The sequence below is a fragment of the Aplidium turbinatum genome, chromosome 9, assembly GCF_918807975.1.
Source record: "Aplidium turbinatum chromosome 9, kaAplTurb1.1, whole genome shotgun sequence".
Classification (NCBI taxonomy): domain Eukaryota; kingdom Metazoa; phylum Chordata; class Ascidiacea; order Aplousobranchia; family Polyclinidae; genus Aplidium; species Aplidium turbinatum.
The window spans coordinates 20,799,512-20,826,767 of NC_137480.1; the positions used below are offsets into that span (position 1 = coordinate 20,799,512).

The 27,256-nt window shown below is 39.0% G+C and overlaps 4 protein-coding genes and 1 non-coding gene across 5 annotated transcripts; 4 read left to right on the top strand and 1 right to left on the bottom strand.

Moving 5' to 3' along the window:
• Positions 1-1,729: 1,729 nt before the first annotated feature.
• Positions 1,730-2,173, top strand: LOC145776772 (protein CFDP2-like). The gene has a single exon (XM_082587999.1). It carries the CDS (start codon positions 1,730-1,732, stop codon positions 2,171-2,173), a length of 444 nt encoding a protein of 147 aa, XP_082444125.1.
• Positions 2,174-2,488: 315 nt separating this feature from the next.
• LOC145776773 (uncharacterized) lies at positions 2,489-3,382 on the top strand. The gene has a single exon (XM_082588000.1). It carries the CDS (start codon positions 2,489-2,491, stop codon positions 3,380-3,382), a length of 894 nt encoding a protein of 297 aa, XP_082444126.1.
• Positions 3,383-3,396: 14 nt separating this feature from the next.
• Positions 3,397-3,717, top strand: LOC145776774 (uncharacterized). Its single transcript, XM_082588001.1, has one exon. It carries the CDS (start codon positions 3,397-3,399, stop codon positions 3,715-3,717), a length of 321 nt encoding a protein of 106 aa, XP_082444127.1.
• Positions 3,718-9,439: 5,722 nt separating this feature from the next.
• LOC145777756 (serine/threonine-protein phosphatase 2A catalytic subunit beta isoform) lies at positions 9,440-21,823 on the top strand. Its single transcript, XM_082589201.1, has 7 exons — positions 9,440-9,594; positions 10,850-11,059; positions 12,237-12,410; positions 13,161-13,250; positions 13,471-13,632; positions 16,190-16,308; positions 21,216-21,823. Exons 1-7 carry the CDS (start codon positions 9,481-9,483, stop codon positions 21,286-21,288), a joined length of 942 nt encoding a protein of 313 aa, XP_082445327.1. The 5' UTR covers positions 9,440-9,480; the 3' UTR covers positions 21,289-21,823.
• A 1,284-nt stretch (positions 21,824-23,107) lies between these two features.
• LOC145777822 (U6 spliceosomal RNA) lies at positions 23,108-23,210 on the bottom strand. The gene has a single exon (XR_014290389.1). It is a non-coding gene; the product is annotated as a U6 spliceosomal RNA (small nuclear RNA).
• Between the last annotated feature and the right edge of the window lie 4,046 nt (positions 23,211-27,256).

The following is a 27,256-nucleotide window of genomic DNA, read 5'->3' on the forward strand; positions in this document are numbered from 1 at the left end:
GCCAGAATTGTTTCTTGTTAAGTGACTACCAGTTTGCTTTACCCAAAAATGCCCTTTCCGAAACATACTTTGTGAAACGACTTGGAAACCCTATGCTTCGATTAGAAAGAAGCTGATGCTGCAATGGGGGGTCTGGGGGGCGCAGCCCCCCAGAAGTTGTAAGGACTATGACGATTTTAGCCCACTGTCCAAAAATCACCCCAGAAGTTGTAAGGACTATGACGATTTTAGCCCACTGTCCAAATGGATAGAGCCCCTGACCTGCCACTCAAACATTTAAACAAAAGACCCAAAATAAAGAACATTAACACATACGGTATATAATATATAGCACAATACTAGCACTTCAATTTGTAAAAATTAACAATGGAATTAACAATACATTAACAATGGAATAACACAGGGCAACATAAAAAAAACATTGTGTAGAGAAATAAACGGATGATGCGTTTCAGGAGTGATCATTGTACAAATTCTTTAATAAACATTTATATTTAAATTTAAAAACATTGTAAGACTTTTCTTTTATTTCTTTTGGTAGGTACTTGATTCCATAGTTTCACTCCATTGAAACATAGCATCTTCTTACCAGAGTTTGACGTTGTAGAAGGCAAATATAAATCATTTTTTTGGTTCTGACGGGTTTTATGATGGTGAATTTCATTTACAAAAATAAAGCAGCCAGCAAAAGCCCGGGGCAGCATTTTGTGCACATATTTGTACATAAATTTTGCAGTTTCTAATTTAATAATATCGTCAATTCTGAGCACATTAAATTGGTGATAAAGAACAGTTGTATTTGTTGACCTCGTCAAAAATAAGCAGGATCGAATGAACTTGTTTTGTAACACTTGTAGTGGAGCAAGCAATGTAGAGTTTGCTCTTCCCCAATTTATAATCGAGTCTTGGATCTTGGATTGAAACAAAGCATAATATAAAGCCCGTAATACTGTTAAAGGGGCAATGTATCTCAGCTTAAATGCTATGCCGCAGACCTTTGCAAGTTGCTTTCTAAGATTAATAATAGGACTATCCCATGTCAATCGCTCATCCAAAGTTACACCTAGATAGTTTATACATTTCTTCCTTTCGATGGATCGGCCACTGATGGACAGACTAAAATTTTCTGCTGCACTTTTTTTGTTGCAGAGGATCATATAAGTAGTTTTACTATAATTTAATGAAAGTTTACTGGATTTCATCCACACATCAATTTTTTTTTATTTCTCTATTGACATTTTTTTGGAGAGATGACAGGCATTTATCTGACATATGAAAGTTTGAGTCATCAGCAAAAAGTGTAGTTGAAAAAGAAGATGCATTTGGAAGATCATTCACATAAAGAAGAAAAAGCAAGGGAGTTATAATGTACCGTAAATAATAAAATACATAACCTACATAAAGTACATAACGTACAATACAACCAAGACAGGCAATCAGTTTAAAATATGACACGGTTGCAACACCTTAGTAAAATTTTAAAGATTTAAAAAAACAAAGAGAGAAAAAATAGACAATGATGATTTTTTAAATTTGTATGCGTAAAAAAATTGTAAAAAAAACAAGACAAAAATATAGCGGATTAATCTTTTCATACTGGAAGGGACCAAACGACCAAAGAATCAACATAGCAACGTGGAATGTCAGAACCCTCGCAAAACCTGGACGATTAGAAAACCTACTCCAAGAACAGAAGCGTATGGGTATTTCCATTACGGGAATAAGTGAAATGCGTTGGAAAGGAGCTGGTAAGAGCATTCGGGATGGATACACCATCATTCATTCCGGCGGTAACAAGGCCATGTACGGAATTGGTATGATCATTGACCAAGCAATAGCAAAGTGCATTGCGGGATACTGGGCACTTTCTGACCGTATCTTACTCGTTAAATTAAATGCAAAGCCCTTCAATCTATCAATTATACAGGTGTATGCACCAACATCATCAGCAGAACCGAAAGTTCTTGAAGAATTCTATCGCCAACTAGACACCGCCAAACAACAATGTAAAAAACGAGAAATTACGATCGTTATGGGCGATATGAATGCCAAAGTAGGCGAAGGACGATACGGAGATGTTATCGGGCCGTATGGCCTTGGTATCATGAATGAACCTGGCGAAACCTGGGCAAATTGGTGCAATGCGAACGAACAGACTGTAATGAACACATGATTCCGTAATCACCCGAGAAGACTTTGGACATGGAAAAGCCCTGCAGGCAATATCAAAAATCAAATTGACTATGTCACTATAAACAAGCGTTTCAGAAGCGGTATCTCGAACTGTCGAGCGCTCCCGGGCGCAGACTGTAGCAGCGACCACAACCCCGTGGTAGCCACGCTCCAGGTAAAACTACGCAAGAACTCAATAAACAAACAACAAAACTCTCCAAAATTAGACTACGAGCAGTTACTGTCAAACTCCCAATTACAATCCGACTACAACGTAGAGGTCAAGAACAGGTACGCTGCCCTGTGTGACTCAACTATGAACAAAGAAAGCTCTGACGACTTGTCTTCAAAATGGACAGCTCTTCGTACCGCCATCAGAGAATCGGCCAAAGCAGTTATACCGCACAAAGCAAAAGCTGCCAATAAAGTATGGATGACCGACGAAGTTCTAAAGCTCATGGATAAGAGAAGAGAATCGAAGAAAGATCTGAAAAATTTCAACTCACTAAATAAGGAAATCAAAACTCGATGTAAGCAACTGAAAGAACGATGGTGGAACCAACAGTGTGACGAGATTGAGCGTAGACCATCCATTGCTCACATCCAAGTGAAGAAGATGCAAAAGAACTCTGTGCACTTCTGCACAGGCTGCATCAAAGCCAAAAACGGTAACATCTTGCTGGAGAAGGATGAAATCCTCGAGAGATGGGCTGAATATATCAGAGACTTGTTCGACGATGCTCGTGGAAACAAACCTGCGATATCGAAAGAGATGGATGGACCACCGATTCTAGAAAGTGAGATACGTTACGCTATAAAGAAAGCCAAATTGAAAAAAGCTCCAGGTCCTGACGCTGTGCATACAGAAACCCTTAAGGTTTTAGACAATTTTGGAATAAAAAAGTTGACTGAAATTGCGAATGAGATTTATGACAGCGGAAAAATTCCGGAGGACCTATTACAATCGATCGTCATCACATTACCGAAGAAACCCGGGGCGATTGATTGGGAACTACACCGCACAATCAGTCTAATGAGTCATGTCACCAAAATTTTTCTGACCGTTTTACTCCATCGACTACGCAGATGCATCAATCCCGAAATCTCAGATGTGCAATGCGGATTTATGAAAGACAAAGGAACTAGAAACGCCACATTCCTAATCAGAACACTTGCTGAGAGGTCGATAGAACACAGGGAAGACCTGTAGGCTACCTCTGCTTTATGGACTACAGCAAAGCTTTCGACCGCGTTAGACCTGAGCCACTCATGGAGATGCTTGGCAGCTTAGACACAGATGGTAAAGACCTTCGACTTCTCAGAAATCTCTACTGGGATCAATCAGCAGCAGTCCGGATAGATGGCGAGCTGAGCAAGTGGACACAAATTCGGAGAGGTGTTAGACAGGGGTGCGTAGTTTCACCTGATCTTTTCTCATTGTACGGCGAAATGATCTTACGACATCTAGATGACGAAGAAGGCGTCTCTGTAGGCGGACAACAATTCAACAACATAAGATACGCAGACGACACAGTATCCTACTAATCGCCACATCAAACTCCAGTTTACAAAATTTACTCAACATAGTCATTAAGCAAAGTGAGAACCTTGGACTTAATTTGAACGCAACAAAAACCTTCTGCATGACCATCACTATCAAAATACAAAATACAACAGTTTCACAAGTAAATAGTTTCAACTATTTGGGTTCTATGGTCACTTCGAATGGTCGATGCTGGAGCGACGTAAAATCAAGAATTGCACAATCCAAACAAGCTTTCATCAAAATGGACAAAATACTGAAATCTAATTCAATCTCTCTAAACACTAGAATAAGAATTTTACATGTGTAGGCTACATTTGGTCAGTTCTGCTATATGGCTGTGAATCCTGGACTGTATGCCCGAAGATAGAGAAGAAGATCAACAGTGCTGAAATTTGGTTCATTCGTAGAATGATGGGAATTAACTGGATGGATAAAATCACTAACGAAGAAGTGTGGAGACGCTCTGGGTGCACCCCTGGCGTCCTCATCACAACTATCAAAAAAAGGCAAATGACATTTATCAGGCATGTCTACCGCAAACGCGGAATTGAACACTCGGCAATGATGGGGCGATTTCCTGGTCATAGGCACCGGGGACGTCCACGTTTGGAAATCTTTAAAAATCTTTCAACATGGACAAACCAAAATTTTGAAAACCTAATTAGAAGTATGGACAATCGATCGTTGTGGAGACTCACGGTAGCCGACGCCTTATTCAGGCATGGCCGATGATGGTGATGATGACTGGAAGGGGAACGCCACAGGTCAACGCAATAATTGGTCAACACACAGCGCCCGCTACAATAGTGCCAATGCTGTGATCGTGACAATGTGCAAACTAATTTGCTGAGGATATCATGCTATGCTTCCAGTTTAGCACTTTACAATTTTTTATTAAAAACACGGAAAGCGGAAAGTAAAATAAATTTTCTTTTTATGATAATCTCATAGACTTCCGCTTATTTAAATTTTCCTCAGTTTTTTTGCCAGTACTTTGGCCAAATTGTGAGCTTTTTAGCAATTTTTAGTGACCTAGGTATTTATGATCACTTCAGTTTTATGAAGTTAAAAGTAGTTGTGGGTCTCATGGTAGCGTCAGGTTACTATGATTCTAGTAGGGATAATTCTAGGTTGGGTATCGCAGGTTACATTGGGAACCATTGATTGATTCTATATTTAAAAGTTTGTAGGTATATGGCTAAGAGTTTTCATTTATAATTAAACTTGTTGATTATTACTTTGTGTTGTTTTTGGTCCAATATTGCTAATAAAACGACGTTAGAGTGCCTTGAGCCATTATTAGAAGTTATAATACGGTAGCTGACCACTGACTTTGAATTTAAATCTAAATGAATCTTATGTGGACTAGGCCCAATGCATATTGCATAAGTTTGAAAAAGTCTGTAGCAAAACTACCAAATTGTGGTAGACTATGTTGCTTCATATAGAAGTACCGGTAACTTTTTAATGAAAAAGTGTTGCTGTGTATAGTACGTACCGTAGCTTACTGTATAATTTACCGGTAGATAATTATGAACATGCAGGATTAAAGAAAGGACAATTTTTGTCCAGTATGCTAAGGCTACCAATAAAATCCTATACTCCGAAATAATGACATGTTTAGAAAAAAAATAAAAAAACAAAACAGTTCTTGCAAAAAAAAGCTTAGAAAGAAAAAATACCAGTAAATGCATTGAGAAAAGCTTTAGGTTTTACTAAATAGCAGGAAAAATATTGATAAGATGCCAGCTCAATGCCAATATTCAATTGGTAAAATACAGAAAGAGTACAAGCCTATAGCCTTTAATGGGTAACAGTTAACATGGTCATCAGCAAACACGCTTGCACTGCTCAAACACTACTTAGGCTGGGCACTTTCAGCAACCCTAGATCTGGATGTCCACACTGCAAATCCAGCATTCAGGAAGTTGATCCCTTGGTCAAGGATCGCCCAGTCATCAAAATCAATGGCAGATATTGGGCAGAGCATGTGACAACATTTTTTTAACTATGATTGAAGCTCCAAAGGCACCGCATATGAGATGTGCACACCAAATGACTTTACTGCTACTATTATATAGCCTTTGAGACGATATTCACAGTGTGTCACTCGAGCTTGACTTTTTGATTTAAGTGGAAATTAATGTGGGCATACCATCAGCACAGGAACTCAACACCAATAAAACAAGACATAGCAAAACGAAAATGATAAAAATATATATCGATAACATTCTTTTTTTTAATAAGTACCATATTAGGCTACTAATTTGTATAGCACGGTAAGGACATATGTGCTTCCTAAGCCAACCATGATTCAATAAAATATCACTTGAAATAGTTACAGTTAGGCCGGTATACTGTGCTTTTGTCGGCAACCATGGCTCAATAAAATTTATGTCACTTTAAAGTTTAAATAGTTACAATTAGATCCAAAAAAGGGTCTTAACAAAAGGAGCAAGTCTTTTAGGCGCAGACAGTTAGGCGCCCGTCAAATAGGCGGCGTCAGGATATTTAGGTGCAGAGCACTGTGACACCCGTTCATTTAGGTGCTGTTCCTAGTAGAGTCTACAGATTGTATCAGCATGGCAGGTAGGGCTATGCTTTTCACACAAAATGGTGTATTGAACAGAAAAATAGGTTGTTTTGTTAATGCGCGTGCATTTATTTGTTGTTAGCATAGGTGGGCAAAGTTACTTTCAAAAGTAACTGAGTTACAGTTACAGTTACTTGGCCAAAATAGTAACTAAGTTACCGTTACAGTTACCGATTTTAAAAAGTAACTAGTTACCGTTACTAGTTACAGTTACTAGTTACTTTCAGTTACTCACAAATTTGAACATAAAATTCTGCACCTGGCCAGCTCTGCATGCAAGCCCAGTTTAACCGCAATGTTTGATATATAGTGTTAGAGCCATCCATGCTAACATAACAGCACAAGTACAAAACCAACAAGGTTTTATTTAAAAAAAATACTCAGTGGCTTATATGTTTATTTCCTTTGAGAAATACGAGCATTTCAAAGTGCTCGTCACTCAGGCCTGCCCTTTTGGGCTTTAAAATGTCCTTGCCCAATCGTCGTCGTTGTGTGAGCCTCTGGGGCCGAGGGTCTATCCTTTTACTACCCCAGATTCACAATGTTCCCGGACTACACTGGAAGGCTTCTAGAGAGCAGCCAGTCTTTGGTTTCATCATCCATGACACGTAGACCTTCCACTCCGTTAGGTGGCTTGAAGATGTTACAGTCATTGATGATGTCCGCCTCGATAGTTCAATTGGTTAGCGCGTCACTTCTGGAACGAAGAAGCTTCAAGATCAAGCGGCACTGGTTCGACTCTCAGGGCATGCGCTTGAGCAACGCACGTTAAGGACTGCTCTCCATTTAGCGGCATCTAATAGATGGAATAATTTCCCGGCAACAAGACTTCAACAATCGGAAACTTCACTCCGTCAATCTCGGTGACCGGGCCTGTGTCAGTGATTTAAAGCCTTTAGTCTACAAGTATGCAAAACTGCGAGGATTAAGTTCTGCAGGAAGCTTTCTCAGTCCGAGGGGCGAGGATAAAGATTTAATCAATCAATCAATGATGTGGTCTGCGGTCTGTTCCTCGGCACCACATTCACAGGAGGAGGAAGAGGCCATTTCTCATTGGTGCATGGTTGAGCGGAAAAGCCCGACGCCCGTACAGAGACGGTTGAGGCGCACCCATGCCTGTCTTGGGAGTGTCAGGTCGATGGAGCGTGTGTCGGCGTCGGGGATGAACGAATAAAGTCTGGTGATGAACAAGTGCTCCAATGAAAACAATATTTCTACTGCAGCACTTGACGGAATGGGAGTGTTATGTTTTTAAAACAGTTTTTTCATCGGTCCAATTGTGAATCTGGATCCGCTTAACTTGTCCTCATGGTCCGCTTCCAAATACTTCTGTAACAGATTCAACACGCATTGCTTTCTTTTCTTGGTTTTTGCTTAAAGTGGTGCAAAAAGTCTTCCGTGGCTCTACCTACCACCATCCACTTCAGTGTCGCTGTTACTCCCCTCTTCAGCAGAGCAGTTTGCTTGTTCAATTGCTTGAAGCATGTTCTGTTTTATTTTGGTCTTCAATTCAGCAGTGTCGCTTAATGGTCAGGCATTAAACACAGATAAGTCTAAATTGTGGGTGGAATGCAGTCGCAAGCTGAAAGTCGCTGTCCTCGAATCAATGACCAAATCTGGTTTGTATTGCTTCCACAGGAACGTCTACCAACGGCAAGCAAACAGCAATGCTGTTGCTGGTTTTAATGTCAGACAATCGTTTTAGAGGCATTGCAAGCGTTACACTAAATGCAAGAATTTTCAACTTCTTGAAGGTAATTACGTAACTGACTATAAGCATCAACAATTGCTTTTAATCGCTGCGTGTGTCTTGATGCTTATAGTCAGCTAGTTAACTAGTTACCTTCAATAAGTTGAAATTTACTGCATTTTTATAAATATTTTCAGGTTCCTGATGAGGGCTTAAGTTAAACCGAAAACGTTTGACTGTTAAACTCATTTGTAAATATGTAAAATATATTATTATAATGCTCAACCCTGTTGTATTGTTGTGTCTTGCCTGTCTTTGGTACATATTGATTAATCGCCAAAAACAATTAATTTAGCCAAATCAGTTATCAAAAATCGCCAAAAACGAGCCAAATTATAAATATGAAGCTAAACGTCTTAAAAAATCGCCAGATTTCTTGACTTTGGCGATAAATTCGCCAATATGGCAACCCTTCTCCACCAGACCACAAAACAAAAGTAGAACCGCGCATGCGCAGTGCTGCGCCGATATATCTGCGAGAAAAATGCATTATTGCGCAAAACGCAGCAAACACGCACTAAGCAAGACACAAACACGTGCAGATAAATAAACGGCAATTAAAAACTGAAATTTCAATACAAAAGTAACTTGTAACTGTAACTGTTGAAAAAGTGCTAAAATAGGAACTAGTTTCCGCGTTTCGTTACTTTTGGAAAATAGTAACGAAGTTACCGTTACAGTTACTCAAAAAGTAACTAGTTACAGTAACTAGTTACTTTTGTAACTAGTTACTGCCCACCTCTGGTTGTTAGTCATGGCTTCAGTGAGTGAAGCTGCTTTATCTGGCAATGCTTTTCACACAAAATGTTGTATTGAACAGAAAAATATGTCATGGCTTCCGTGAGTAAAGCTGCTTAAACCGGCAATGCTTTTCACACAAAATGTTATATTGAACAGAAAAATATATTGTATTTTAATGCGCGTGTTCGGCATTTATTTGTTGTTAGTCCAGGTTTGCGTCGGCGAACGTTTTATCAATAAATTATTCAAGTTTCCGAACATGACTGAGTTCACTTTTAGTTATATAAGTCAAATAATAACTACACTAAACATCAGTAAAAAATATACCGTAGCCTATATTCAAGCGGGTGGTAGGCTTGAGTGAAGAGTAATTTAGTTTTCCATCAAAACCCCGACTAGGTTTTGCCAAAGGAAAAGCTGAGCTGATACAATTTGCAGACTTTACTAGGAATAGCACCTAAATGTCCTGACGCCACAGTGTGCGCGCCTATTTGACGGGTGCCTAAAAGACATGGACTCTTAACAAATGAGTGAGTGCACCATTCTAGCACATGACAAAGTAGCAACACCTAAATGGTATTTGTAATTTGCACGATTGTGGCCAGGCAGTTTTGTAACATTCACAGCTTAGTGTTTTTCTACAGGATTTATGTAGTTATAACTAACTTATCTGAAACCATGGAAGATGCAAGCACACATCAACCAACAAATAAAGATTTAGATCAATGGATTGAACAGTTATTTGAATGTAAACAGCTGACAGAGAGTCAAGTGAAAACAATTTGTGATAAGGTCAAAATACTGTGTTTTATATATATTTACATTACATAGTATTTGTATATATACCTAATCAGTGCGTTTTTGATATGATAATTGTGAATATAAATGGCACACATGTGATGTCTACTTTTTCAGAATATCTGTTGTCCTACCAACCAATAGTCATTAAAACTTGAATTTTGCTTGACCAAGTATTAAGTATACATATGTTATTAATCCAACACAGATTTGTCTATAGTGCAGTACTGTCTGTTGCCAGCTAAAATCATTCATCTTGTTATTACAACTTCTATTGCTTTGATATGGAATATTACTACATATTATAAAACAGAAAATACTATAAATAGATACTACAAAAAGTGCTCATTGTCAAGTAAAAAGCAATAGTTATTACTTTCTAAAACCTCTACACTCTACAGTGTGTTTCCTCTTAAAAGGGGGATCATCAGAAGGTCCTTAAGATGATAGATTAGGACTTTCTGATGATCCCCCTTTAGGGTAAAACAGGCTGTAGAGGTTTTAGAAAGTAATAACTGTTGCATTATATATATCATATATAATACATCATGCAGGCTTCATAAGCAATTTATTTATCAAGCCACTGGTTCAGAGATGTTAGTTTAAAGCAATGATGTGACATTAGAGGTATACATACAGGTATTTGAGGTATTCATTATAGAAACCACTGAATTAAAATTAATTATGCTGAGAATAATAGTGTCACCCTTCCAGAAATTACCCAAATGTCCATTACTTAAAACGAATTGTGCTAGGGTACATACATCATATAAATGATTTTAAGAAAAGTTCTTAATTGTGTGTTTTTGCAATGTTGAAATATTTCAATGTCATACCAGCACCAGCAGTGCTAACTAATTTAAAATGAAATAGAAGCAAGCACTTTCGATGACAACTTTGCTATTTAATACTAAATATTCAATATATATTGATAAAAGTTATATATACTGTTTTTTACTTCATTTAATTTTACATCTTACATTTCTTTATTAGTAATTATGTAGTTTTATTTAATTCTTTCCATGGTGGCACGAAATGAAAGTGTTACACCACAATACCTAAACTAGAAATGTTTGAAGAATTTTATTATTTCTTTTGCTCTTGTGATCAAACTGAGGATGCTGTGATGGCAAAATTGATTTATGGTTAAAAATGAGGCTGGTAAACTGTTGATGTTGAGTGATTAACAAAGGTTATACAATAGCAAAGGATTCTGATTTTCAACCAATAAAGTAGGATTTGGTTTCAGGCACGGGAAATCTTGCAAGGGGAATCAAACGTTCAGGAAGTTAAATGTCCAGTCACTGTATGCGGTGATGTTCATGGGCAATTTCATGATTTAATGGAATTATTTCGAATTGGTGGAAGATCTCCAGACACAAACTACTTGTTTATGGGAGATTATGTTGATCGAGGATATTATTCAGTCGAAACTGTCACCCTCCTTGTTTCTTTGAAAGTGAGTTGCTTTACATTATTACCAAAATAATGTTAAATTTTGGTCAAGTTACTTGATTTAGGATTACGGTTGATTGTTTGACAAAGTAAATATTCAGTGAAATTTCCATCTTTCTCTTTGTGCAGCTAGCATTCTTTCTGCAAAGATAAGAGTTAAACTGACTGGCAAAGGCGGTGGCTAATAGTTTGTGTCAGAATTAGTGATGCAATACTGACGAACCCAGTCTCATGGGCGAAACACGATGTCTATCGCTGTCAATTCTTGCTACAATTGGCTACCGAGAAACATATCGTTGATTTGATGGTCTAAATGGCTAGCGTGGAAGCTACACCGTTATGTTCAGGAAATCGCAATTGCTCGCTGTACTAGTGAATACTCAGCATTGAGCTAAAAGCTCTAAAGAACGCTCCCTTCTTCACATTAAAATCTCTGTTTCACATGCTTTTTGTTTGTGTGAATGTTATATTGAGAAGGACTGTGAAAAAGTTAAAAATTGCATATACGATGCACAAAGGGATGCAGAGCTTCTTTGCATGGCCAACTGGACGGGCGACTGTTCACCGCGGCTGTCTCGCTGCAAAAAATGTGACTACAACTATTAAATACAGAGTGACTGTTCACCAGACATTTGATAAATAAAATGACTTGCGTTTTTCTGGTGACTCTACTAGGTTAGGCTACCACCTGGTGTTAATAGTGATACCCGGTTTATATTTCTGACGTTTCATGAGTCAGTACGACTAACTTTATCAAGGGGACTGAAACAGGTAAACACTAGGCTACCTGGTCAGCAGTAAATGGCACAACACAGAAAGTGCTGACAAAACGTCGGAAATAAGGCTAGGTACCGGTATCATTATTAACACCAGGTGGTAACCCAATATAGGCACCAGAAGTACGCAAGTCATCTTATCTACAACTATTAGGTTGAAAGCTCATGGATCTTTATTCTTTGAGCTGCAATTTATACACTGCAGTGATCATGGATGTGTAATATTTGGTTAACCGATTTGACACCATTTTTGATCGAAAAGCTCGAATTATTTTTTCTGAATAGTACCATGGTTGTAGTTTGCTCTCTTATCGGTTCATATTTGATTCTCTGAGAACTAATAACAGTAAAGTCTAGGTCCACGGCATATCATTTTAACAACTAAAGCAATTTCATTCTTCCTAGGTTCGCTATAAGCACAGGATAACAATTTTACGGGGTAATCATGAGTCCCGACAAATTACACAAGTTTATGGCTTCTATGACGAATGCCTCCGAAAGTATGGAAACGCTAACGTTTGGAAATATTTCACGGATCTGTTTGATTACCTTCCTCTGACTGCGTTAGTAGACAGCCAGGTGAGTCTCAGAACGTGTTTGAGTTTGTCCTCCAATATTTTTGATCATCATCATCCAATTTCGGTTTTGTACTTGTAGCGACTGTCTTTATCTCGTTCTATTCATTGCATCTACTTCCTTTAGTCCGACTTTATCTGCCTCATGATAGACTGTATTTTAATGTTATGGTTATATCTATAAATAGCCACTGAGTAGACTCGATGAGATTCGAATTCATTTTGATGTGTGACCATCGCACGTTGGAATCGGTAGATTAGTATTGTGATAATAATTGGCGAACTATAAACTGAAATCTGAATGAAAGTTTAAATGCCAGCAGATTACTTTTTTTTCATTTCCGAAAACGACACTCGTCTCATTGGCCTACTCAGACAGGCGTTGGACGTTGGTGCGTCGCAATTGTTTTCGCACCAGGGACGCGCTTTTGCGCTCAACTGTGTACCAATGACTTCTTATGAATCCAACAAGGAAGCATACGAAACATAAATGCTGAGGAACAGACCGCAGAGCACATCATCAACGGTTGCACCATATTGAAGCTACCTAACGGAACGGCTACGTGTGTTAGATGATGAAGCCAAAGACTGGCTGCTTTCTTGTCTTCCAGAGTAGTCGGGAAAGCATCGTTAACCTGGGGTGGTGAAAGGATAGACCTTCGATCCCAGAATCTCAAACGAAAAAGTGTGTGATCGAAAACACATGTGCGTTGTATCGCAGTAAAAATGTCATCGCATTCTATTTAATTAATAGATCTTCTGCCTTCATGGAGGTTTGTCACCTTCCATTGACACACTTGACCACATTCGTGCTCTTGACCGACTGCAGGAAGTTCCGCATGAGGTGAGGTTACGGCGTATACATGGATGATTAGAAAGCAATTGTGTCTTTTGGTCTCTTTAACCACTCAACCCTGTATCTTTACAGGTTTCACGATGGTTGAGATTCCAAGACATTGTAGCCAAGGTTTAGTTATCCTTTAGTCATGCAGTAATATGAACCACTACTTCAGTTGTTTCAATTATCTCTAAAGTAATTTTTTTATAAAGAACCTTGTTCATAGGGGCCCATGTGTGATCTTCTTTGGTCCGACCCTGACGACCGAGGCGGTTGGGGAATTTCCCCTCGTGGTGCTGGATACACGTTTGGTCAAGACATATCGGAAACGTTCAACCATCATAACAGCCTTACTTTGATATCTCGAGCCCATCAGCTTGTCATGGAGGTAAGCTACGTTATATTTTTATTGCAGCGCACGTTTACTCTGGTTTGAAGACTTTTGTTAAATAAAAAGTTGTTATGAATCTTTATCCTCGGACTGAGAAAACTGGCAGTTTTGCGTACTCATAGATGATTTAAACTACTGAGTCAAGCTCGGTTACCGAGTTTGACCGTCACCACCGAGAGGGGTGACGGTTTGACAGATTGAAGTTTCCTATTGTCAAAGTGTTGCCTGTAAATTATTCCATCTACTTGATCAGGGCTGGAAAAAATGTTTAGCTTCCCGGGAATCTGTTTTTTAGCGAAAAATTTCCCGCGGCTTACAATCACGATAATGACGTCATAATTACACCGTTTACAGTTTTCCGGCGAAAAGTCTCACGCAAAAAATATAGACGGCCATCCGTAGCTTCATAGTTCCAATAAAGAATCTTGGTATCGTATTCGTAAGCAGACATGGCGCACTGTTTGTGCCTGATGTGCCCGCTTTGATCGGAATACATTGGCCAACAACAATAGCTTAATAAATTATACGCCGCATGCTTACAAATTAGATCCACTGACTCACCGACCACCGTGTGAATGTCATGAAACAATACGACATCACGAGCCGCTTGTTACGTACTTGACAAGTTGACAATATGCTTCATGCTCCAACGGGTTGATAGTATGTGCAATGTGCATGAATAGCATAACTAATTATTAAGCGATATAGGCATATAGCACAAAAAACGGCCAGACGGCTGAATGCACAACAAGTTTCGCTGAGTGAGAACATAAGACAGGCTTCGAAGTTTGTATTCATTTCCGGCGGTCAAGCATGTCCTACCGGACTGGCCCTTTCAACGGACATTTAATATCTCAACCGGACATATTTTTTGCATGTAGATTTTGCACAAAATCTTACTACAGTACTGTCTACTGTGTAGTCGTGTTTGTAGAAGAAGATTTTCTACAGCAGACAAATGTGTCTAATACCCTCCCTTCTGTGCAGAAATTATATTTCTATCACTATCAGCGTGAATAAGGTCGCCACATTCGCCTTAGCACGTGCGGAACCCAGCTAAGACTTGCTTCTCTGTGACGTTTCTTTTTAACAAACGATCAATGTAACGCAATAATCCTCATTGTTAAAATTAGAATACATATCTTGCCGAAAAGTTCAGACAACTTTATTTCAAGGCAACATTGCAAGGCGTTGAAATGATGTAAAAATGGCTACTTTTGCCATCAGCTCGTTAACCACGCCACTCTAATGTGATCTTTAAAGCAATTGCCTTTAGCCTACTATTATTGTTTCTGCTCCGTATTTGTTCGGGTTAAACAAACAATTGTAACAATTCAAATTTAAAATATATTTTTGCTGCATTAGCTCTATTTTTGTCAAGAATTTTGCGGCGGTCATTTATGATCGACCAATGAGTCGGCTTCGGCAGACATTCGAAGTCATTTCGGAGGTCATGTCCGCCATGACTGCCGGATATTTCGAGGCCTACAAGACGTTGGGAAAATTACTTCTGTAACCTACAAAACAACCAGTCGGTTACACAAAGAATAACGAAATGCATTAATTAATTTGACAACAAAATCAAAATTACGACGCTAAAACAACTGTTTTTGTAAATCAAAGAAACCGCAAGCAAGTTTTGCCCATGCGAAATTACTACAAATACATTACCAGGACATAAAAAATGGTGACGATTTCTTGTTGTTTGGTCTATCTACCACAGCAGACACTTTGTACATTTTCGAGCGAATGTCATTAGTAGGCCTACTAAAATGCCATAGTTTTCCTTTGAAATGTAGGTTAAGAGCTTGTTTCACGATGCTATTACACATGCTTATGTGAGGCCCATTCCAGTGAATGAACAGCTCGTTGCTAATGTCTTTATTTTTTATTTGTGGATGTTTTTGTACCTCCGCAAACATTTCGAATTTTTTCAATTACACTTCCCGTGCTTTTTACGACGCTTTCGGGCGGACTACTGCAATATATTTGCGCAATTTTGCTAAGAACTTGTTCAGCTCTGAGGTACAAGTTGGAAATCGTAAATACGCACTACGCAGTGATACGAATCAGTGTCGGAACTGCAATGTGTCAGCAAATTACGATGACGGTTGACGGTGAATGAAAGACGTTATAGTAACGTGATTCTTACAATCAAAATTTCCCGCGAACCGACAAATTTCCCGGGAATGTCATTCCCGGATTCCCCATTTTTTCCAGGCCTGCTACTTGATGCCACTGAATGGAGAGCAATCCTTAAAATGCTTTGCTAAAGCACACACTCCAGAGAGCCGAATCAGCGCTGCTTATCTGGAGGCTTCTTCGTGCACAATGTCGGGCGCTCAATCAACTGAGCTGCCAGGACGGGCGTCATAAAAAGTCCGAGCCATGAACTAATGGAGCAATTATTTTGTCTTTCAAGTTGAGAAGAAACTGGAAACGTTGATTACCGGCACTATAACCGTAACTATTGTTTTTAAAATAGGCCTAAGGTTGGTGCCTGGCCATTCATATGCCATGTGATAATCCTTTAACATGCATTGTGCTATTGCAGGGATACAATTGGTGCCACGACCGTAATGTGGTCACTATATTCAGCGCTCCGAATTACTGCTACAGATGCGGAAACCAGGCGGCATTGATGGAACTCGACGACACCTTAAGATATTCTTTGTAAGTTTCACGCGAATGCTTTGATCGTTGTTGTTAGTGCAGTAGTTCGTTTTCCTTGGAAGGCAGCAGTGTAGTTCAGGCCCTTAGGGGAATCTTTAGGCTAAACGTGTTACACGTTGTTTTTTTGCATATTTTTGCAGTTGATCAACCCAACTTTGATTTTAGTGGGTGCCGCAACTTTTTGGGTCACGTGATCACCCCCAAATCGGGGATTTCCCCAGAAATCACGTTTCAGCTTTTTTTACGTCATTTTTGTGCAATTACATATTTGATTTTTGCACATTTTAACTTAAAAAGCACATAGAAATAAGTGAGACAAAATAAACACAAAATAATTTGATTGATGACGTCTATTTGACGTCATCACATATATTTTTTTGCTTTTTTAACCTATTTTGGTCGTTTGCTGTTGGTTTTAGTTGGAGTACCGGTTACTAAAACCATTTCACAATTCCTAAAAGTAGTTTCGTCATGATTGCATCATTTATGACGTCATCATTACATTATTAAAACTAGGCAACTTCAAATTCAGGAACCAAAGGTAAGTTTATTCCGAAAAAGCGATCAAATACTCTCATTATAAGTTTTGCAAATGCTTAAAATTTTACAATTGCAAGTATAACAATAATTCCAGTACAGTATGACGCAATAACGACGTCATCAAGGGAATAACCAGAAGAGCAGCTACCAGGGGTGAATTTCCCTTTTGGTCGTGCCACTTTAAAATTTAAAATAATATGTAGGCCTAATTATGATCTACAAATCAAATTAATACACGACCCCAGATGATGCAATGTCAGAGTCTTAACACTGTTAATTCAAGATGAAAAAACTAGCGGTTTTCGATGTTAAATTCCTACCATACGTAATTTGATGTTAAAAAAATTCGTGTACGACAAGTTTTTTCAAGTTACAAGATAGAGTTTAGAAAGTCAAAAGCATTTCTTGAATGATCAGTGTGGACTGGAGATGAAACGTCAATGTGGATTGAAGATGAAACATCAAAGAGGATTGGATATTTTGTGGTCGAATTGCATGTTTCGTACTCGCATGAACAAAGACTTGCGCATTTTATGGATTTTTTCTTACAGGAACATCGAGAGCCACAAGTAGACTGACAAAACGGAACAAGCTGATTTGCATCATTATGTTTACCCCAAGCTAAAGGAGAAGGTAGTTGCTGAACATTTACGAGGCTTGATTTCCGTATTTTAGGTTGATGTATCGCTCTGCGTGTATGTTGCATCAGAGCAGCTGACGTTGGTGGCAGCTTTTCAATAGTGCAACCATTGGTAAACAAACTAAACATCATATAACGGCATTCGTCTACATCCGTGATAGTAGGACCATAGCCATAAAGAGCTATGACATACTTTTGTATGTCATTTATAGAACTAGGTGAGCTTGAGACATTTAGAGTTAAATAAGCCACACATTGCGGTAAGATTAAGCATCCAACAATCCCAAGCCTTTTTTTCCAAAGACGAAACAGTATCACAGATTGTGATAGCATAAAACAAAGGTAAAGAAGCGCAAATCATCGGAGATTGAGGTAAAGATGAAACAATATCATGGATTGGAATGAAGCGAGTTTTTTCTCCAACTCCAAATTCAACCCATAGTTTACAGATTTCTAACTTGTCAAAACACGAAATCGCAATAATTACCACATCAGTATCTACTGTTTTGACTATGGCATCGGATTTTCCATGTTTCACATGGAGAAACATACGGGTGTCTGCCTCTTCGTGATCACATGCGGAAACCTCAGGCATGTCCAATGTTTGATTGTTAAGAGCTGTATCTAACGATGTTACAACAATCGTAAACAAGTCTGGATCGACTAAAGTTATCACAGCTTGTTGAACCAGTTGATATAACGCAGTTTTGTTGCTGTCATTTCCCAAAAACTCAGACCAGTTGAGAGGAAGACGAGTATTACTTGTGACAGCCACGTAACATCCAGACCCTGTTTCTTGCAGAAGATATGCCTCAAATAGCTACTGCCATCACAGAACATGCCAGCAGTGTGATGTCAGCCGATTATGAAGTAGTGAAAGAATCTGCCTCGAAAACCGATCACTACGTCCTTGATGGAGGGTTCTTGTTGCATCGAGTGCCATGGAAACTGGAGACAGTTATGGGTCTATTGCACAGTCGTGTGCAGATTTTACCATTCGTCATTATCGCTTAGCAACGGTGGTCTTTGATGGATATGGTGGTCCGTCTATCAAAGACAATACCCATCAAAGACGCGGCATGAACGTCCACCCGGTTGTTCACTTTACTGTAGACACCCAGTTCATTGGAAAGAAGGAGCAGTTCTTGCCTCGAGCTTCCAACAAGGAAGGATTAATTTCTGCTCAACTGAGGAATAGAAGCTGCAATGTGAGGAACGCTCCAGGTGATGCAGATGTTGACATCGTCAAGACGGCAGATGGACAGCCCTCATCGACATAGTACGACTTTAATTGGTGAAGACACGGACCTTTTAATATTGATACTACGCTATGCTGACACTGACCCAGACATTAAAGACCTCTACTTCCGCTCCGAAAAGGCTTTAAACGCAACCAAGATACACGACATCAACAAACTTAAAGCAATCATCGGACCAGACATAATTATGCTTACAGCTCCTCTTCATTCACCGGTTGTGATTCAACGTCAAGGATATTTGGTATCGGGAAGAAGACGCTTTCAAGAAACTAGTGAAAAGTCAACCAATAATCAAAGAATGTGCAAATTGCTTTATTCTCCCAAATCAGACAGACCACATCATTAAGGATCTTGGAAACAAAGCTATGACCGTTATGTTTGGCAACGATGGCAGTAGTAACCTAGAAACACAGCGATACAATACATTGGTCAAGAAAATTAAAACAGCCAAATCCTTTGTTCACCCTGAACGTTTGCCACCTACATCATCCTTTACCAAATTCCACTGCCTCAGAGTTTACTACCAGATTATGGTCAGGATGGGTAGGCTACTGACGATGGTATGGATGCTCTAGACTGGGGATGGAAAGTAGACAATAATCAGATGGTTCCAATCATGACGGACATAAAAGCTGCCCCGAACAACCTACTGAAAATGATCACTGCAATTGCGAATCGTGTTCACCTCACTGTAGTTGCCGGAGATATGTGCTACCATACCATGCTGGATGTGGACCATGCCAAAGTGGTTCATGTGTCCATACAGCAATCACATAATTACAGACGATGACATCGAGAGCGACAGCGATGAGCATTAGTAATACTTGATCCATTTGCTTTCTTTACGCTGATTATGTCAAGAGTCTACATGACCACATCGTATGAGCTCTTTATGCCTGCTCAGTTAACCCAAATATATATAGAAATTTACCGGGTTTATTAATAAACAATACATTCTTATTGTACATTTTTAATTGTTTTGGCAGCCATCTTGGATTGCCATATTGAATTTATAGGCTATCAGATAATTTAACAATTCTGAGAATGGTCTCATTGACTTCACAAGGTATAAAAACCTAGATATAGACACCAAAACTACACGTTTTGGTCATATGATAACCTAGTTATGGTCAATTTACTGTTATTTTAATGGTTTGGCGGCCATCTTGGTTTGCCATATTGAAATTATAGGCTATCAGATAATTCAACAATTCTGAGAATGGTCTCATTGACTTCACAAGGTATAAAAACCTAGATATAGACACCAAAACTACATGTTTTGGTCTTATGATGACCTAGTTATGGTCAATTTACTATGTTATTTTAATGGTTTAGCGGCCATCTTGGATTGCCATATTAAATTTATAGGCTATCAGATGAATTAATAAATCTGAGAATGGTTTCATTGACTTTACAGGGTATAAAAACCTAGATATAGACACCAAAACTACATGTTTAGGTCATAGGATGACCGAGTTATGGTCAAGTTACTGTTATTTTAATGGTTTGGCGGCCATCTTGGATGGCCATATTGAATTTATAGGCTATCAGATAATTCAACAATTCTGAGAACAGTCTCATTGACTTCACAGGGTAGAAAAACCTAGATATAGACACCAAAACTACATGTTTTGGTCATATGATGACCGAGTTATGGTCAATTTACTGTTTTGTTCAATGGTTTGGCGGCCATCTTGGAAGCTAACTTGAAAATAACCACTTTCCGGAAGTTGGATTTCTTAAGATTTTGAATATGTTAGTACTGACACTCAATACTAATCAAATCAGTTGAAAAACCATTGGTAACTTATTGTAACCAAACAAGTAACACCAACAACAAACAAGCGACTACAATAAGAAAAAAACAAGCAAAAAATTAATACATGACGTCACAATGACGTCATTAATAACATAATTTTGTGTGATTTTTATCTCGTGTATTTTGTAGTGGCAGTCAGTCCAAATGTAAAAAAATAACGTATCTAATTGCATAAAAATGCCGTGAAAAGAGCTCAAAATTGACTTGGGGGAATCCCCGATTTGGGGGTGATCACGTGACCCAAAAAGTTGCGGCACCCACTAAAATTGAAGTTAGATTCATCAACTACAAAAAAAAGCAAAAAAACAACGTGTAACACGTTTAGCCTAAAGATGCTCATTTTTGCCTCTAAGGGCCTGAACTAGTGGCCATTATTGCGGAAACAGTGCAATCTATCTCTCCAGTTTGCTTCAAAAAAGCCTGGTCTTCATTCCGAAACCTCAGGGTCGATCAGTTTTCTGCAGTGACTCCACCATTTCTCTCTATCGTTGGCATCTTCAATCCTTCACTGTTTTCCCATGTTTTTTGGTCTTTCCTTTCTCATCACTTTCTTATTCCAAATTCGCTTTTTTTGCATTGTTAATGAGAACAATTTAACATAGTGCAGTAACTAGTTTAAGTTGGTGCAATGATGTTTCGTGTTTTTCAGCCTCCAGTTTGATCCAGCTCCTCGTCGTGGAGAACCCCACGTGACAAGAAGAACACCCGATTACTTCCTCTAAGTGGCGCACAACACTTGTGTATATAACTGTTTTCGTACCTACCCGCATTACCACTGAGTTACTCAGCTGGTAAAAATATGATATCGTTACTTTGATTGAATCTAATAAGGTTGATTCAATACAAAATATCGTAACTTTTACATTCATTACATGTGTAGCAGTTTTTCCCTATTAGCAATCTGATTTCATAGTTGCAACCACACCCTACATCAACGGTTTGAAGCTTATTTGAGAGGTCTACACGACAAAGTAATAGACCTTTAGACCTTTTAAAAAAACGTTTTGACATCAATCAGCAAAAATTGCCGTTTTTACATCATTTTAACATCGCTAAGGTGTGAAAAAGGAAACTTTTGCTGACTGGTAACAGACGTCGTTGCATGAACGTTGCCTTTTTTACTTCAGCGTTAACATCGTTAAAAAATAACGTTGCCTTTGAAAAATAGAAAATTTTACTGAACTTTTAGGCCAAGTGTTTTGCTGTTTCACTTGATTCTCGTATCCAATATCTAAAAAAGTTTTAAGATGTATGAAATTTGGTGTTTGCAAGGTTAAGTCAGGAGGCTTTGTGGTTGTGAGACTTCACGCCACATATGTGATGCAACAGCAAGATGAAAAAGACACCTACTTTTTAGGTGGTCAGGCGATGAAGTTTAGGTCTAGGGAATGCGACCTACATCTGCTTTTGGCTTATCCACCACAAGGGGAGGGTTATTTTTTCTGATTTGCAAAATATTGTACTTTTGTTTTGAAGTAAGGTTAGTTTTAAAAGTAATTTATGCTTATTATTGAATGCAAACTGTAATGTGCGTATTCAGGTCAGCTGGTCTAGTTATGACCTCAATTCCACACCAGTGGCGTATATTCAGGGTGTTCAAGGTGTGCACTGAACACCCCAAGAAATCCAGAAAAAAAGAAAATTTCTATCGGTTGTCGATGTTCTTTACTTTCGTGATATTCTAACATCTTGCTGCATGCTGATTGCTTACTTTTCAATTGCAAAATTCGTCCCCTTCTAATTTTAATACTCCAACGTTTGAGGTCATTGCCTTTAATTTTTTTCGGTCATTACCTTTAAGCTGGGTGTGCACTGACAGCTTGGCGAGTGCTATTTAACATAAACAATTAAGAAAAATGACGTCACAAGGCAGCGAAAACAGCAATGGTTTTAGTTCAGCCAGGCTGTGCACTCGCTGATCTGAACACCTTGGCGCGTCATTGGGGGAATCCCAGGCAATAGCAAGTTTTAGCTTGTTGGATTAGAGCAGGGGTCACCAAATGGCGGGCCGCATGCGGCCCGCCACGCTGTATCGCTGCGGCCCGCGGAAGGTATCAGCGTACAAGTAGTAGGCCTTATAACCAAAAACACTTTTCTTGAGGAGTTAAAAAGCACGACGGCAACAAATACTTTCCGGGAAGCATATTTTCGCTTTGCATACGATTCCTCCGACCTACCAATCAGATTATGTTCTAGGTGGGGGTTGCTTAAAGCTATTCCAATGCGATGTCCAGCCACACTGTCCCGGTGGTTGATTAAAACGTCTGTTTTCGAATTTCGAAAATGTCTGTGAGCATAGGGTTGCTTATTTTAAGTTTGCAAATGTCATGTAAACACTAGTGTGCGTTTCACCGTTATTGTGTTTCACGACCAGTGTTCTCTTTATGCAAGTTTTTATTGGCAAAATAGTTCGGTGTGCCAACTCAATTTATAACTTAATAAATTGGCAAAATATTATATAGAAATTTAAAGACTTTTTCTGATTGTATTATGAAAATATTTAGCTTAGTACTGCAAAAAAAATTTTTTTTCTTTTTTTAAAGAAATATGGAACGCTTCACGATTTCGCGTGTCATCCTTGCGCAGGGGCCATGCTAATCTTCTCTGTATCGTTCCAATTTTAGTATATCTACTGCCGAAGCAAGTTCTGCAAAATGCTGTTAATCAACAAATTCTTGCCACGCTGATAAGCATCGCAAGTGTCAGTTGTATACAACAAAAGAAAGACGGTTTTATAGACTCTCACAAAAAAGATGAAAAACCAACTCATTGCTTTTTTAAATGGAAGACTGTTCATGAATTGTCATTGTCATGAACCGAATCAAGAACAAAATCAACGATGAAATTGCTGAAGAACAGTACGGATTCATGCCAGACCGCGGCACAAGAAATGCTGTATTTGTATTAAAAAATATCGCTCAAAGATCAATTGAAATGAAGAAAGATCTGTACATCGCATTCATTGATTATAAGAAAGCTTTCGACCGAGTAAAACATACCAAATTACTGGAGATGCTAGATAACATTGGAATTGATGACAAGGATCTACGTATTATTCAAAACCTTTACTTTGATCAAATTGCAGCAATAAAGATAAATCACAATATCAGCGATTGGATATCCATCAAGAGAGGAGTTAGACAGGGATGCGTGCTCTCTCCAAGCCTTTTTTCATTATACAGTGAGATCATTCTCCGATGTCTTGATGATGAAGCTGGCGTAAATGTTGGGGGAAGTAACTTTAATAACCTGAGGTATGCTGATGACACTGTCTTGGTGGCTGATTCGGAAGCAAAACTACAAAATTTGTTGAACAAAGTAAATGAAAGAAGTAAAGAATTTGGAATGGAAATGAATGAAAAGAAAACGGAAACGATGGTAATCACAAAGAAAAAAGAAAATGAAATTCCAATTTGTCAAATTAAAATGAACGGAACAACTATAAAACAAGTAAAAAGCTTTCGATATCTTGGAACAACAATAAACTGGGACGCCAAAGATGATAAAGAGTTCAATATACGTATTGCTCAAGCAAAAGCCTCTTTCCAGCAAATGAAAACAATATTATGCAACAAGAACATATCTTTCGCAACCAGATTCAGAGTATTGAAGTGCTACATTTATCCAATTTTTAAATATAATTCAGAAACCTGGACAATTACCAAATCAATTAATAAAAGAATAAATGGGTTTGAAATGTGGGCATTCCGAAAAATGCAGAGGATTTCCTGGACTGACAGAAAAAGCAACCAAACTGTTTTAAATCAAGTCAAACAAACAAACAATCTTCTAAAAAATATCAAAGAAAAACAACTTCAATTTTTAGGACACGTACTGCGAAAAGGAAAGTTAGAACATCTCTCTCTCACAGGCAAAATTGAAGGGAAGCGTGCCCAAGGCAGACAAAGATTAACATACTTAAACCAACAAACCGACAAAACTAACACCAACATACACCTAATACACAAAGCAAACAACAGAGAATCCTGGAAACTTTTCATACACGAGGCAGTCAATGCTTGGAATCAAGTGCGACAATAAAAGAAGAAGAAGTTCATGAATTACGATTTTTGGGTGATTTCTACAAGCATTTGTTTCATGGTGCCTGGTTTCTTTTTCCCTGTTATTGGAGCCTCTTTTTCGCTGATATGTTTGTAGGTCACTATTGTTGCCTGTATTGCGATGTGTCAAACATTTCCTTGTTTACTGAAATTGTTAATTGCAAGATATCTTTTGTAAAGCGAAGTGACAACACCACTCTTGCTTGGCGATGAATATTCTGATGAAACCGCTCGCCTCGCTATCTAAGTGCGCAAAACAAGTGGCCTCGTTTATTTGGCATTGTTAAAAAAGTCAAAAGTGTTGTAAAAGGAGCTTGGCCTGGCAGTAGCGTTGTTCGATTAATGTTGTTGCTGCGGAATTCTTCTTCTCTCGTCTTCTTCTCTCGTGTTGTCGCTATATGTCAGGGTATCCGTTGGTTAGCCACTGCCTGGTGTCGTCATCGATGGAAACTAGACCTTCCATACCATGAGGTGGTCTGTATAGCCGGCAATCCTTGATAATGTGGGCTGCCGTCTGCATTTCACCACACTCACAAGCAGCACTCTCTGCCAAGCCCCAGCGCAACATGTCTGCACCATAGCGTCAAACACCAGTGAGCAAACGGTTACGCCTTGATGAGGCAAGTCTAAAGCTGCGGTGTTCTAACATAAATATGAACAACATGTAACGCTGGATACTGGGTACGAAATGCGTTCTTTTTTAGCATAAGAGTCAACCTACCTAACATTTTATTAGTGCGGCCCGCCACAGCTCTCCTTAGTGCCAAAGTGGCCCGCATGCAAAAAAGGTTGGTGACCCCTGGATTAGAGTTTGAGGTGATCAGAGTTGGAAACAAGATAAGATAAAATGTTTTTATGCACCAAGTGCCAGTAAATTAGGACTAGCTTGTCTGAATCTGCAACAAAGCTTATGGCAACAGCCAATATCATTGATGCAGCATTCTAAAACAACACATCTAATCGTTTTGTAATTAGAGTGTTTGTATGTTACTGGCAGAGGTGGGCAGTAGCGCGCTACTTTTGTAGCGGCGCTACTTTTTTGGTAAAAGTAGCGGTAACGGCGCTATTTTTTTTCCAAAGTAGTGGTAGCGGGAGAGGCGCTACTTTTTTTCAGTCGCACTCCCGCTACTTTTTAATTTAAATTGAAAAAAAATGCTTGTTTTTTTGCAATACTAGCGTGGCCAAGCAGCTATATAATCGGCCTGGTTGCAAAGTTTGGGTCTTTTCTCGCTGACGTCAACTTCTTCGGCGAATATCTCCGCGTGATGAAGCCTATCTGCCAGGCTTTAGACATTCTCCAGGGCGAGTCCAAGGCATATTACGGAGTCTTGCTTCCAACCATCACAATTTGCGGGAAGAAATTGACCGAGATCAGTGATCTTATGACTTGCGAGGAGTTGAAAGTGAAAGTCCTTGAAGGGCTGAAGAAACGATTCAACAAGTGCTTCAACAACATGAAATGCGTTATGGCATCATGTCTTCATCCCTCCTTCAAGACGTCGTGGCTACAATTTCTGCACTACGTTTCCACGGATGATGCCAACGCACTGCGAGAAAAAGTCAAGACATGTAATTCGACTGTTGCGGGAGACATCAAGCCAGGTTGATACTGAGAAGAGTGGCACCGACACTAGTCATGACTCCGAGGATGTATTTTTTGGAGTGTTTTTGCCATCCCGTGAAACGTCGGTGCAGAAGGAAGCAGCAATTGTGGACGCCTTTCTTTGGACAAGAGCAAGTCCTTGAGCTTTTCGAATGCCGAGTTAAAACATCTGTTCATTAAATACAACACCCCCGTTCCTTCCAGTGCTGCGGTGGAGAGACTTTTCTCTGTTAGAAAAGATATGCTTAAACGAAAGCGGGCAGGACTTAGTGACTCTCATTTTGAAATGCTCGTGTTTTTGAAAGATGCGTAACAATAAATTTCCTTTAGAACGTGTTTTCTATAACGACGTTAAAATGACAGCGTAAACGAATGATAGCATTCGTTTTCAAGGTCATTTTTGCGTCACTAGGGACTTGAGTGTTTCCTAGTGTCATTTTAGACAAAAGTATCGGTAGCGCGCGCTACTTTGGCCCGAGTATCGGTAGCGCGCTACTTTTGTAAATTGGTAGCGCGTAGCGGTAGCGCGCGCTACTTTGGCCCAAGTAGCGGTAGCGGGTAGCGCGCTACTTTAAAAGTAGCGGGTGCCCACCTCTGGTTACTGGTATTGTACCTTTTTGCTAAAACACCTTAATTATGTAGCAGGTGCCAGCTGACTCAAAGTCGCTTTCTGTGTCTTCTGGTTTGTCTCACATTAATTATTGCCTATGTTTGTTTCGTCTTGGGTGTACCACCGGTACGGTATATAATATATATATTAAAATGTGAAGCCAATGAACAAAATGATAAAAACTGAACTGAAGTATTTGACTTTAGAAATGCAACTTAATGTTTGATATTATTAAGTCTTTCATTCAGTAGGCGCTGTCAAATAAATATCTATTTTTGTATTCTTCTCCATTCCGACAACATTATTTTTGTCAGTTCTGTTCATGTTCAGAATTTGTGTTGAAAATGCTCTCAGAACGCACCAAATTCAATGTTAATTTTAAAAATTTTCTGGGGGAGTCCCCCAGACCCCCCGCT